At 44.3% G+C, this 14,903-nt stretch overlaps 1 protein-coding gene across 8 annotated transcripts in view; it reads right to left on the reverse strand.

The window, feature by feature from the left end:
* Window positions 1-234: 234 nt before the first annotated feature.
* The window catches only part of serac1 (serine active site containing 1), a 256,450-nt gene continuing 241,781 nt past the window's right edge, over window positions 235-14,903 (reverse strand). For all 8 annotated transcript variants that reach the window (XR_011945462.1, XM_072502719.1, XM_072502689.1 and 5 more), the window contains 2 exons: window positions 13,365-13,508; window positions 235-1,155 (listed from right to left, as the gene is read on the reverse strand). Coding sequence is in view for 7 of the 8 variants with exons in the window: in XM_072502719.1 (XP_072358820.1) it covers window positions 1,019-1,155; window positions 13,365-13,508 (281 nt within the window). In the remaining variant the exon portion in view is untranslated. The remainder of the gene's footprint in view (window positions 1,156-13,364; window positions 13,509-14,903) is intronic.

Raw genomic sequence — 14,903 nt, forward strand, 5'->3', positions numbered from 1 at the left:
GGTCCCTGGCCCTGTGAGGCAGCAGTGGCAGACCACTGTTCCACCGTGATCTCCTGATCACCTTTTTAGGATTACACTTCAAAAGCACTTAACTGGTTATAAAACATTTTGGGGAAATCTGCATTGGTGAAAATTCTTACATCTCACAAAAAATTTGCAAATATAATATTTTGTATTGTTTCATCCCATTTTTATATTTTTCTTTTAAAAGATGAGAATCTTTAAAAACAAGTCTGAATTTTCAAATTTCTTTAATATTTGTTTTGAAAATAAATGTCGTCAAGGCATCTTCCACTGAGAACAAAAACATCTGCATTGCTTCCTGTGACGTTGTGGTTCTTCAGATGTTTGTGCAAGACAATCACAAAGTGAACCTTTGTTTTCTCTATTATTAAGCAGAACAAAATCATTCCAAATGTAGGAAGATTGGTTTTACAACCCAACATACACACCTGGCAAATACTTCCATAAAGACGTTTGCAACTTCAACTTTGTGCCATTTGTTGAATAATTGTGATATACTGTAATACCATGTCCCATCATTAGGTAAAACTAAAAGCATTAACAATGGAAAACTAGTGGAAGTTATTGTGCAAATTTGATTAACCAAGTTTTGACATTACTGTAATACTGTGTGTTGCCTTTTCTTGTAAACCCAAAGAACAAAATCAAATTAATTAAAAAGGTTGCAAAGCAAACTCAGTAATAAATAACACCAGTTTCATTAAACATATGGATTTTGAAGCATAGTTTTTTTTGTACAATCGTTTAATAAAAATTATATCCTTTAAACAAAATAGTTATTTACGCACCAGCAGATTGTCCTTTGTGGGCCTACAATAATATTATAAATGTATATTCTTTGTTTTATTTATTATATACCACAATTTCTAGTATAATCCTAAAACATAGCAAGCAATGGCTTTTTCAAAGTTTTGTTTACATTGCTTCAAAGTACCATGTAAAGTACGATTTGTTCACTAAAGTCGGAAATATGGCTGCTTAGTGAGACCATAATTCAGCCTTTGAATTCTTTTGCCAGAGCATCTTTTATAAATTTCAGACTTCGCTGGTAAAGGAAAGAATCCCTGCTCCCAGGTTTGCAAATGTTTAGATGATTAACGTCCAAGGGAATAAAATCCCCAATTCCCAAATCTGAAAAATAATTAAAATCAAAATGAATAACGTACACTAATGTATAATTGTGCAGATTCCATTAAATTAACAGAACTGTTCCAGTTGAACCTCGTGACAAATAAGAACTTATCACTAGTTTCAGTCGGTAGGTGAGCCACATACTCTAATACTGAGTCACCCAGGCCAGGAAGGTGCAAAGTAACCTTTCCCAAGCTTGGTTCTAAGAGGTGCACACGAGTACTTCAATGAGGTGGTTAGTAATTTTCTTGAGCCTTTGAATGGCGGTATCTAAATCCAAGCCTTTCTTTTATGTAATATGCTGACTGCTGCCTTACTTTCATCAGTGATTCTCTGTTGTAAATATTTCAAGTTGAATTTTCCAATTGCTATTAGTACAAACAATAGAATAACACTATTTGTACTGGAACATAAATTAGCAATCTTTTCAGTGATTTACAATTAAAGTTACCATCCCTGCCCTAGAAGGAATAAGGTGAAGGGTGTGTGTGGAGGTGACAGATTGAAAGAGCAGAAATTGTCAGCTGAATGTGATGTTCAGTACATGGGAAATATCCGTGGTACAAGAATGTTGGTTATTCAAATATGTGAAATGCTAATTATCCACTGTTTTAACCAGGGATTTTGACTTTAACTGTATGCGCATGGGTTTCCTGAAATTCTTGGGAGTTTATACACAATGGTTTTCTCGACCAATATGGTGAGGAACCAACTAGAGAGCAGGCCATCCTAGACATGGTACTGTGTAATGAGAATGGAATCATTGCCAATCTCGTCCTGCGAGACCCCTCGGTGATGAGCAACCATAATATGATAGAATTTTTCATCAAGATGGAGAGTGAAGTAGTTGATTCTGAGACTAGGGTCCTGAACCTTAATAATGAAAACTACAATGGTATGAGGCGCAAGTTGGCTATGATAGATTGGGAAATGTTACTTAAAGGACAACAGTGGATAAGCAATGGCAACCATTCAAGGAGTGCATGGGCGAACTGCAACAATTGTTTATTCTTGTTTGGCACAAAAATAAAATGGGAAAGGTGGCCAATCAATGGCTTACAAGGGAAATTAGAGATAGTATTTGATCAGAGAAAGAAGCATACAAATTGGTCAAGAAAACAACAGGTCTGAGGATTGGGAGCAGTTTAGAATTCATCAAGGAAGGACCAAGGGATTGATTAAGAAGGGGAAAATATTGTACGAGATTAAGTTTGGAAGGAACATAAAAACTAACTATAAACGTTTCTATAGATATGTGAAGAGTAAAAGATTGGTAAAGACAAATGTAGGTCAGTAACAGGGGAGTGTATAATAAGGGACAAATAATTGGGCAACTAAACACATACTTTGGCTCAGTCTTCACAAATAAGGACATAAATCATGTACCAGAAATGTTGGGGTTCACAGAGTTTATTGAGAGGGAGGAACTGAAGGAGATCAATATTAGTAGAGAAATGGTGTTGGGGAAATTGGTCCGATTGAAGGCTGATAAATCCCCAGGGTCTGATGATCTACATCCTAGAGTACTTAAGGAAGTGGCTCTAGAAATAGTGGATGCATTGGTGGTCATCTTTCAGGATTCTACAGACTCTGGAACAGCTCCTGCAGATTGGAGGGTAGCTAATGTAACTCCACTATTTAAAAAGGGAGGTTGGGAGAAAAGGAATTATAGACCAGTAACCCGACATCGGTAGTGGGGAAAATTCTAGAATCCATTGTCAAAGATTTTTTTTTTTTTTTTTTAAATATGTTTTTATTAAGAATTTTTCAATAACAATATTTTCCACCTTACAAACAACCCCCCCCCCTCCCCCGTAACAAAGAAAAGAAAAAGAACTTGCGTGGCAAGACATGAACCTGGCAAGTCAATAAGATACAAAACTTTGTACATTGGATTCTTCCCGTACATGTCAGCTTCCGGATCATTCATGTGTTTTCTTGCTCAAATGCCCCCCCAGAGAACCCCCCCCCCCCCCACACGAACGATGCCCCCCCCCCTCCCCCTCCCCCACTGGGTGGCTGTTGTCCGGCCTCCATCTAACGCTCCGCGGGATGGTCTAGGAACGGCTGCCACCGCCTGTAGAACCCCTGCGCAGACCCTCTCAAGGCAAACTTAATCCTTTCCAACTTGATAAACCCTGACATATCATTTATCCAGGCCTCCACACTGGGGGGCTTCGCCTCCTTCCACATTAGCAAGATCCTTTGCCGGGCTACTAGGGACGCAAAGGCCAGAATGCCGGCCTCTTTCGCCTCCTGCACTCCCGGCTCGTCCACTACTCCAAATAGTGCTAGCCCTCAGCTTGGCTTGACCCGGACTTTCACCACCTTAGATACTGTTGCCGCCACTCCCCTCCAGAACCCCTCCAGTGCCGGGCATGACCAAAACATATGGACATGGTTCACCGGTCTTCCTGAGCACCTCCCACATCTGTCCTCCACCCCAAAGAACCTGCTCAGCCTCGCCCCCGTCATATGCGCTCTATAACCACCTTAAATTGTATCAGGCTAAGCCTGGCACACGAGGAAGAGGAATTAACCCTACTTAGGGCGTCAGCCCATAGCCCCTCCTCAATCTCCTCCCCCAACTCCTCCTCCCATTTACCCTTCAGCTCCTCTACCAAAGCCTCCTCCTCTTCTTTCATCTCCTGATATATCGCCGACACCTTGCCCTCCTCGACCCATAGGCCCAAAATCACCCTATCTTGAATCCCCTGTGCCGGGAGTAGTGGAAATTCCCTCACCTGCCGCCTCACAAACACCCTCACTTGCATGTACCTGAAAGCGTTTCCCGGGGGTAGCCCAAACTTCTCCTCCAGCACCCCTAAGCTCGCAAACGTCCCGTCAATGAACAGGTCCCCCATTCTTCTAATCCCTACCCGATGCCAGCTCTGAAATCCCCCGTCCATCCTTCCTGGGACAAACCGATGATTGTCTCTGATCGGGGACCACACCGAGGCTCCCGTCGCACCCCTGTGCCGTCTCCACTGCCCCCAGATCTTTAGCGTTGCCGCCACCACCGGGCGCGTGGTATACCTGGTCGGCGAGAGCGGCAGCGGTGCCGTCACCAGCGCCCCCAGGCTCGTTCCTTTGCAGGACGCCATCTCCAACCTCTTCCACGCCGCCCCCTCTCCCTCCATCACCCATTTACGGATCATTGCCACGTTGGCTGCCCAATAACAACCACCCAAATTCGGCAACGCCAACCCTCCTCTATCTCTGCTACGCTCCAAGAGCCCCCTCCTTACCCGCGGGGTCTTGCTCGCCCACACAAATCCCGTAATGCCCTCTTAAAAAAGGCCTTAGTGATCACAATTGGGAGGCATTGGAATACAAAAAGCAATCTCGGGAAGACCACCATTTTAACCGACTGTACCCTACCCGCCAGCGAGAGTGGCAACATGTCCCACCTTTTAAAATCCTCCTCCATCTGTTCCACCAACCGCGTCAAATTAAGTTTGTGCAGTGCCCCCCAGCTCCTAGCTACCTGAATCCCCAAGTATCGAAAGCTCCTTTCCACCCTCCTCAACGGTAGGTCGTCTATCCCTCTTCCCTGGTCCCCCGGATGGATCACAAAGAGCTCACTCTTTCCCACATTGAGCTTATAGCCCAAAAAATTTCCATACTCCCGTAGGATCTGCATTACCTCAACCATCCCCTCCACTGGATCCGTCACATACAGCAACAGGTCGTCTGCGTACAGCGACACTCGATGTTCCTCTCCCCCTCGAACCACCCCCTTCCATTTCCCTGACTCCCTTAACGCCATGGCCAAAGGTTCAATTGCTAATGCGAACAGCAGAGGGGACAGGGGGCACCCCTGCCTCGTCCCTCGATACAGCCGGAAATACTCCGACCTCCACCGGTTCGTAACCACACTCGCCACCGGGGCTTTATACAGGAGCTTAACCCAACTGATAAACCCTTCCCCGAACCCAAACCTCCTCAACACTTCCCAGAGATACTCCCACTCTACCCGATCAATTATCAAAGATTTTATAGCAGAGGACTTAGAAAATAGTGGTAGGATCGGACAGCATGGATTTATGAAGGGGAAATCATGCTTGACAAATCTACTGGAATTTGTTGAGGGTGTAACTGGTAGAGTTGATGAGGGGGAGTCAGTAGATGTGATATCTTTGGACTTTCAGAAGAGATTAGCGTGCAAAATTAAAACGCATGGGATTAGGGTAGTGTATTGAGATGGATAGAAAACTGGTTGGAAGACAGGAAACAAAGAGTAGGAACGAATGGGTCTTTTTCAAATTGGCAGGCAGTAACTAGTAGGATACCGCAGGAATCAATGCTAGGACCCCAGTTATTCACAATACATATTAAAGATTTAGATGAGGGAACACAATGTAAGATCCCCAAATTTGCAGATGACACCAAGTTTAGGTGGGAAGGGGAGTTGTGGGAGGGTGAGCTGTGAGGAGGATGCAGAGATCCTTCAGTGTGATTTGGACAAGTTGAGTGAGTGGACAAATAAATGGCAGATGCAATATAATCTGGATAAATGTGAGGTTATCCACTTTGGCAGCAAAAATGAGAAAGCAGAAATGAGAATGGCCATAAAATTAAGAGAGGGGAATGTGCAACAGGACATTAAGAGGAGACTTAATAGAGGCATACAAAATGATCAGGGGGTTGGATAGGGTGGACAGTGAGAGCCTTCTCCCGTGGATGGAAATGGCTGGCACGAGGGGACATAGCTTTAAACTGAGGGGTAATAGATATAGGACAGAGGTCAGAGGTAGGTTCTTTACGCAAAGAGTGGTGAGGCCGTGGAATGCCCTACCTGCAACAGTAGTGAACTCGCCAACATTGAGGGCATTTAAAAGTTTATTGGATAAACATATGGATGATAATGGCATAGTGTAGGTTAGATGGCTTTTGTTTCGGTGCAACATCGTGGGCCGAAGGGCCTGTACTGCGCTGTATTGTTCTATGTTCTAGGACCTGGGTGTCCTCATACACCAGTCATTGAAGGTAAGCATGCAGGTGCAGCGGGCGGCAAAGAAGGAAAATTATATGTTGGCCTTCATAGCAAGAGGATTCAAGTACAGGAGCAGGGATGTCTTGCTGCAATTATACAGGGCTTGATGAGGCCACACAAGGAATACCGTGTGCAGTTTTGAACAAAGAACAAAGAAAATTACAGCACAGGAACAGGCCCTTCGGCCCTCCCAGCCTGCGCCGATCCAGATCCTTTATCTAAACCGGTCTTCTATTTTCCAAGGATCTACTTCCCTCTGTTCCCCACCTGTTCATATATCTGTCTAGATGCATCTTAAATGATGCTATTGTGCCTGCCTCTAACACCTCCGCTGGCAAAGCGTTCAGGCACCCACCACCCTCTGCGTAAAAAACTTACCACGCACATCTCCCTTAAACTTTGCCCCTCTCACCTTGAAATCGTGACCTCTTGTAATTGACACCCCCACTCTTGGAAAAAGCTTGTTGCTATCCACCCTGTCCATACCTCTCATAATTCTGTAGACCTCAATCAGGTCCCCCCTCAACCTCCATTTTTCCAATGAAAACAACCCTAATCTACTCAACCTTTCTTCATAGCTAGCATCCTCCATACCAGGCAACATCCTGGTGAACCTCCTCTGCACCCTCTCGAAAGCATCCACATCCTTCTGGTAATGTGGCGACCAGAACTGCACGCAGTATTCCTAATGTGGCCTAACCAAAGTCCTTTACAACTGTAACATGACCTGCCGACTCTTGTACTCAATACCCTGTCCGATGAAGGCAAGCATGCTAAATGCCTTCTTGACCACTCTATCGACCTGCGTCGCCACCTTCAGGGTACAATGGACCTGAACTCCCAGATCTCTCTGTACATCAATTTTCCCCAGGACTCTTCCATTGACCGTATAGTCCGCTCTTGACAGTTTCCTTATCTGAGGAAGGATGTTCTTGCTCCAGGGGGAATTCAGCGAAGGTTTACCAGACTGAGTCCTGGGATGACGGGACTGATGTATGAGGAGATTGAATCGGTTAGGATTGCATTCAATGGAGTTCAGAGGAATGAGGGGGGGAAATCGCATAGAAATCTTTAAAATTCCAACAGGACTAGATGCAGGAAGGATGTTCCCGATGGTGGGTGTGTCCAGAACCAGGGGCCACAGTCCGATGATACGAGGTAGCCCACTTAGGATAGAGATGAGGAGAAATTTTTTCACCCAGAGAGTTACCACAGACAGTAGTTGAGGCCAAACATTGTGGGCAGGATTCTCCGTCCCGCTGCACCAGTTTTCTGGTGTGGCGCACCCCCGGGATTCTCCGCCTCCTAATTCATATGTTTGCCTGTTCAAATCAGTTTCTCTTTATTTATCAATCAGAACTCTACTTCATGAAACCTTCTCTGCCCCAAGTAGAACAGCTCCTGTCTCCATCGTCTCCCAATATATCTGCTTTGTTCCAGAAAATCTCCACTTTATTCCCGCATAGGCCTCGTCTCATCTTTGTTGAAAGGTGATGTCCATATTGACCACAATACTCCATCTGAATAATTTATAAAGGTTCCATACCTCTGTTTAGCAAGTCAAAGATTCATTTTTTTCTTTTTATCAGCCATCTAAATTTATGTTTTCACCTGTATCACTGCTACTGCACCATGCTTAAATCTGGTTTATATCATTTCTGCTCACCATTCCAACCAAAATGAATCACTTCACACTTCTCAGTGTTAACGTTCATCTATCATGTGACTGTGCATTTTACCAGTCTATGTCAAAGTCTGCTCCTAAACTCCTTGTTTACTACACTTGAGAGTTTGTATGATCCACAAATTTGAAGGTCAGTTCTGTATATCCTTGGTCATTCCTCGGCAACAAAACCAGTAGTTTCCTCAACATCAACCCCTGGGGAATATAATTGAACACCTCCCTCCTGTCTGAGAAACAACCATTCATTAACATTCTCTGCTTTTGCCAATTATTAATTATGCATTTATGCAGTCAGGGCCACTTTTATTGCATGGATTTAAATTTCCTAACAAGTACATTAAACAGCACTCTCAAAAGTTCATATATACATCAACCACAGTACTCTCAACTGCCCTCTCTGTTACATCAGGAAATCAATATATTTAATTAAGCATGTTGGTCCATGTGGAGTTTGCACATTCTCCCAGTCTGTGTGGGTCTCACACCCACAACCCAAAAAGATATCCAGAGTAGGTGAATTGGCCACACTAAATTGCCCCTTATTTGGAAAAAGAATAATTGGATACTCCAAATTTATTTTTAAAAATTAAGCATGGCTTTCATTTATTAAACTACATTTTCCAAGTGCCAACCAATTTTGGCTGGATTAATGTTTGTAAAATTTTCCCCAACGTTGATTAGGCTGATTTGGACTGCAATTGCCCGGTCAATTGCTCTCTGCTGGTTTGAACATTTTCCACCCTTATCCTTTATAACTATTCCCATAACTAAGGAGAATTGGAAGAATCTGACTAGATCCTCTGAAATTTGCACCTTTACTTCCCTCAGTAACATTAGGACAGGGTCACATTTCTACTTTGAGTGCGACCAAGCTTTTATGTATCTCGGAACATAGGAACAGGAGTAGGAAATTCAGGCCATTGAGCCTGCTCTGCAATTCTATGCAATTATGGCTGATTGGACACTTCAATGTCTTTTACCACACACTATCCCCATAATCCTTTATGTTGTTGCTAATCAGAAATCAATCTCTACCTTAAACATACTTAATGACTGAACTTTCACAGCTCGCTGATGTAGAGAATTCCAAAGATTCACAACCCTCTGTGTAAATAAATCTCTATCATTTTTCATAGATGTGGAGATGCCAGCGTTGGACTGGGGTGAGCACAGTACGAAGTCTTACAACACCAGGTTAAAGTCCAACAGGTTTGTTTCGATGTCACTAGCTTTCGGAGCGCTGCTCCTTCCTCAGGTGAATGAAGAGGTCTGTTCCAGAAACACATATATAGACAAATTCAAAGCTGCCAGACAATGCGTGGAATGCGAGCATTAGCAGGTGATTAAATCTTTACAGATCCAGAGATGGGGTAACCTCAGGTTAAAGAGGTGTGAATTGTGTCAAGCCAGGACAGTTGGTAGGATTTCGCAGGCCAGATGGTGGGGGATGAATGTAATGCGACATGAATCCCAGGTCCCGGTTGAGGCCGTACTCATGTGTGCGGAACTTGGCTATAAGCTTCTGCTCGGCGATTCTGCGTTGTCGCGGGTCCTGAAGGCCGCCTTGGAGAACGCTTACCCGGAGATCAGAGGCTGAATGCCCTTGATTGCTGAAGTGTTCCCCGACTGGAAGGGAACATTCCTGCCTGGTGATTGTCGCGCGATGTCCATTTTTCATAGAATTTACAGTGCAGTAGGAGACCATTTGGCCCATCGAGTCTGCACCGGCCCATGGAAAGAGCATCCTACTTAAGCCCATGCCTCCCCATAACCCCACCTAACCATTTATTCACTAAGGGGCAATTTAGCATGGCCAATCCATCTCACCTGCACATCTGAGGATTGTGGGAGGAAACCGGAGCACCCGGAGGAAACCCACGCAGACATGGGGAGGAAGTGCAAACTTCACACAGTCACCCAAGGCCAGAATTGAACCCAGGATCCTGGAGCTGTGAGGCAGCAGTGCAGTGTGAGGTGGCACAGTGGTTAGCACTGCTGCCTCGCAGCTCCAGGGTCCTGGATTCAATTCCGGCCTCGGTGACTGTGTGGAGTTTGCACTTTCTCCATGGCAATGCCTTGAACTATCAGTGTTGACTTTCCAACAAATCTGCACCCTTTCTCATGCAGTATTGACTGCTGCTCCCTTTGAAATTTGCCATTCTTGCATCTGTTCTTATGAATGCAATACAAAAACTTGCATCTCTCAGCAATACTCAAGTTGAGTACTATCAAGCGACTATTTATTTCTTTATTCATCCAGGGAGCTCTATGGCCTTTCTTGTCACCTTGGAAGGTGGATGTTTGTATCCATAATGCCTTCAATTGGAAGTCCTTCCATTGCTAATATTATTGTTTTCTACCTGAATCTTCAATTTCAATTTTTCTGGCCCAGATTCCTTTTCAACTAACTTAATTTAACAACCTTCCAACTGCATATTTTCATACTTGAATTTGTCTTGCTCTTTTTCATAATGATTCTGAACTAAATGATGTTGTGATCAGTGTTTACCAAATGCTCTTTCACTAAAACATGCTCCAACCCATTTTACTTTCTGGAACTAGATCCTGTTGGGTCAGAATCACACTGATCAAGAAAGTTATGACAGGCTTCACAAATGTTTTCTCTTCTTTGTCCTTTACATTGTTATTTTCTCAGTTTATATAATTATATTGGGATAACAGACATCCCCAATTATCACTACTCTAAAGTTCTTGAATCTTTCGGCAAATTTTCTGCCAATACACCCTTCTATTGATGTCTTACTACCTTGTGGCCTAGAGTGCAGTCTATGGAATCAACAAGAACAGTTTGTATTTATACAGCATCTTTTATAGTAAAACACCCCAAGGCTCTTTGACACTGAGTCACAAATGGAGGAACAAAATCTTTGTAAGGAGGTAGGTTTAAAGAAGCATTTTAACAGGAGGAGAAAGAAGTAGAGAGACAGAGAGACATAGAAAGGGAATATTGGAAGTTAGGGTGAAAGAGGTTGAAGGGAAAATTACCAATGGTGGAATTATTAAAATCAGGGATGCCAAGAAGCCAGATTGGAGCAGCTAAGATAATTTGGAGGGTTATAGTTCTAAAAAACGGATTTAGAGGTGGGAGGAATTTGAAAACTAGGATGAGAATTTCAAAATTGAAACACTGCTTAATCCGGAGGCAATGTAGGTTAGCGAATACAGGGGTGATGGGTGAACAGAACTTGGTGGATGATGCGAGATGGAAGTTCAGCCAGGAGTGGTTTGGAATTGTCACATTCAGAAGTAACAAAGGCATGGATGGAGGTTTCAGAAGTAGATAAGCAAAGGTAGGATCAGAATTGAGTGAGGGGCAGGATTTTATCAAATCATTTGAGGTTCTGTCATCAGCTGGAAATGTGAGCCGACAAGATCCATGAATGGCCGCTGGGACAATTATTGAGCGGCAGCCAATTAAGTAGTTGCCACTGGGATTGCCATCCTGTTCAGGAAGGCCACCAGACGCCAAGAGCTGCCAGTCCAATCAGGGGCTAGCAGCTCAGGAACTTCAGTGGTGGCCACTGCTGAGGAAGACAGTGTTTCTGAAGCCTACAGTAGGTAGGCCAAAGAAAATTTTGAAAACTGAAAATTTCTATTGATTGAAATTGTTGGGGCTGCAGTCTCCTTTCTGCTAAAAAAAATAGTTTGTTCAAGCTGCCCAATGGCCTCCCTAGCAGCAGATACTGATATGCTATTGGCCAAATGCCAACAACCTGGGAAAACGGCCCTGAATAAGGAAAATCTGCAAGTTGTCTGTCTGATGTCCTGGGACGGGTGACAAGCCCACCCGAACCTGTTCCCACCATCGATGAAATTCCTGGATGGCATGACATGGTTAAGGAGCCAATCAATCCACATCTCTCTCTGCGATTTTAACAGCATTTGACTGGTTCCTACTTTGTATGGGGGCTAGTAAAATTCTGCCTCATGTTGTGGAAATGAAGCCATTTCAGGCGATTCTCTGACTATTTCTGGATAAGTAAGAATGGAATTAGGTGAGTACATTCCCATGCCGTTGGTAATGGAGAAGTGCTGAAGAGGATGGCTTGGCCAACATGTTAAAGGCTGCAGACAAGTTGAGAAATTATGAGGAGAGTTAGTTTACCATGGTCACAGTCACATGGGATGACATGTGACTTTGATAAATCATAAAGCAAAATTTTATGGTTGCCCATTGGTGGATTTGCAGGTGGTGTGGGGGGGGGTCCTGTAAAATTCCTGGATGGTGTTTCCACTGCCCTCCTGCCCTTTCCACAATTTTATGGGAGATGGGTGAGCTTCGCCTCAACTAAGGCTGATGAGGAGTTTGGGGCAGCGGGGAGACCCTGCCACAAGGTATAACACCTCATGAGTTCTCTCCCTCCCAGTCCTCTTCATTAAGGCTCCCAACACTTTTTTCTCCACCCCGCCATTAGACCACCTGCACTTACCTGGTCCTGGACTGTGAGAATTTGATTCTGACGACAGCTTGTAGTCCCAGTCATGACCACAGCTTCTACTGGCACTGTCGAGATTATACATCTGCCACCAATCAGATTGGCCGGTATATCCCTTGAGGGTGGACCTACGCCTGAGTAAGGTGCAACAGTCCCGTCTCCAGCCAATTGACACTGCACTGATTCTTTGGATGGTGAGGCGTGAAACCCTGCCAACCGAGAAATCCTCAATGGCAGGACTGAGACTATAAGCAACCCTCAGATTCTAACTTCCAGAGTCCAAGACCAGACACAGGAATCTCATGGCAGGAAGTGGTAGTCAAGGAGAGGGAGGGGGTGGAGGTCCTGATGTAGAGACCGGGGGTGGGGCAAGGGGGGTTGTAATGTGGAAAGGGGGGCTATCAGGGAGGCCTGAGTAGAGACGTCTCCCCTGCCCCAGAAACCAGTTCTGCCAGTCTCAAAATTGAAGCCACAGGTGAAGTGGCCCTTAAGTAGCCACTTTTGGGCCTCAAATGGGCAAAGGCCACACCTGTCCAATGTAAAATTGTGGACACGTCAAGGCAGAAATTTATGGGCTGCAAAACTGCCAGTGGGGAATTTCTTTTTAAATAAACTTGAGAACCCAATTTTTTTTTTCCCAATTAAGGGGCAATTTAGCATGGCCAATCCACCTCGTCTGCACATCTTTGGGTTGTGGGGTGACACCCACGCAAACACCGGGAGAATGTGCAAACTCCACACAGACAGTGACCCGGGTCCTCAGTGCCGTGAGGCAGCAGTGCTAACCACTGCATCACCATGCCGCCCCGACAGCATGTTCAGGACAGGGCAGGGAGATTGAAGTAGTCGGCAGGGAGATTGAGGTAGTTTTCAAGGACAGAGGGATCAAGAGGTTTTATTGATAACACAAGAATTGAATGAGAATGGAACAGTTCCTGAGGAGTGAGAAACATTCACAATATCAACTAACATGGGAGCCAGGTAGCGATGTTGGGTGATTTAGTGGGAAAACAGTTGAGGGAACTGGAAATAGGTCTGATGGATAGTCTTGCTAGTCTCAGGTATACTATACCTGCTGAATTTGGAGGTACCACATGAAGTTTGATCATACTGCCAATGTAGGTTGGTAACATTTCCCCAAAACTCAGTATGTTGACTTCGTGTTCCCGTACCAGCTTGGTGAAATTATTGTTCAGTTCTCTCAAAGCAGGTGAATCTACAAGGAAATATTTGTGAACAAAGGTAAATAAAAAGTTGATAATGACTCCTTATGAAATCCTAGTTTTAAAGGACAAGTTAAAGGACGGTTACAAAATAAACCCTGGAGCTGTGGGACTTCTGTATCCTTTGAGCTTACCATGTATTTGAATTAAGCAATCAATTAGGATTCCAAGAGTTAAGCTGCTGAGTTCTCATGGCATCTTTATTACTATTATATTAATGTAATTATACAAAATAATATATTTTTAAAAATATATATTTTAATTAAATTTTAGCAAATTTTCAACAAAAACCCCTTACAGAAAAAAGAAAAGCATAAAACACACAGATCAACATCGTACACTTATATCGCAAATTCCCCCAATGTACAAACCACCCATGAAACAATAATAAACACATACCCGAAACCCCCCACCCCCCGGGTTGCTATACAAAATAATATTAATAATAATAAAATACATATTAAAAACTTTACTTCAGGTTTTGCACATTTACCCCTATTCTCTATTTAAGCTTTTAATATTCTGCAAGTCATTTTATGTTTGAGACTAAGGCTTGGATTTTCAACTCCTGTCCACATTGGGCGGGTTCGGTGACAGGAGTGGAAAATATCGTGAAAAGTCCAAAGTTGCATTTTATGTTGGCAGAAAGCTTGCTGCGATTGTCCCATACCCTGCAAGTGGTGGGCTGTGTTTCCCACCATTCAGCATCGAGGACATCATTATAGAACCCATACACTGTAATCATGCCCTCATCAAAAAATCCATCCACATGGCGCGTTATCAGAACTGTGTGAATAGCGACTGGCTTCAAAAGGCATGCACATGAGGGAAGCTCGGAGGTGAGCGCAGCACTTGCAGAGCAGCTCGGAGTAATCAGGGGGTTGACTGGAGGGGGGGGGGGGGGGGGGGGGGTACATTGGTCTGACTCAGGGGACACCGGGATCTGACTCGGGAATACCAGGGTGTGACTTGGGGGTACCAGGACTGACTCCGAGGGAGGCAGGGGTAATATCCTTGCCTGTTTGCTGAGGTGCATATTGACAAGTGCTTTGTACAATGCCTGCACTGGAGGCGAGAGCTCAGGATGCAGGAGAGTGGCTATAGCTGTGGCCACTTGTGGGGTAAGGCTGGTGTGCGGTGTTGCCAAAGCAGAATGTGAAGTGAGGACTGGGCATCAATGTAGTGGCCAGGACAAGAGTCAATGGACTTTGATAGGCAGCTTCAGATGATGAGTGGACAAAGATGAGGGGGCAAATGCTAACCGTCAAGTGTCTCTTTTTGATACTGCAGTGCGGAGACCGTCAGGATAATGAAGTCTGGTGATCTCGCTGTCATTTTTCTCGCTTCTAGGCAGGAGAGAAGAGGATGGCAATGGAGGCGCCTGTCTC

Source organism: Scyliorhinus torazame, chromosome 1 (assembly GCF_047496885.1).
Source record: "Scyliorhinus torazame isolate Kashiwa2021f chromosome 1, sScyTor2.1, whole genome shotgun sequence".
Lineage (NCBI taxonomy): Eukaryota > Metazoa > Chordata > Chondrichthyes > Carcharhiniformes > Scyliorhinidae > Scyliorhinus > Scyliorhinus torazame.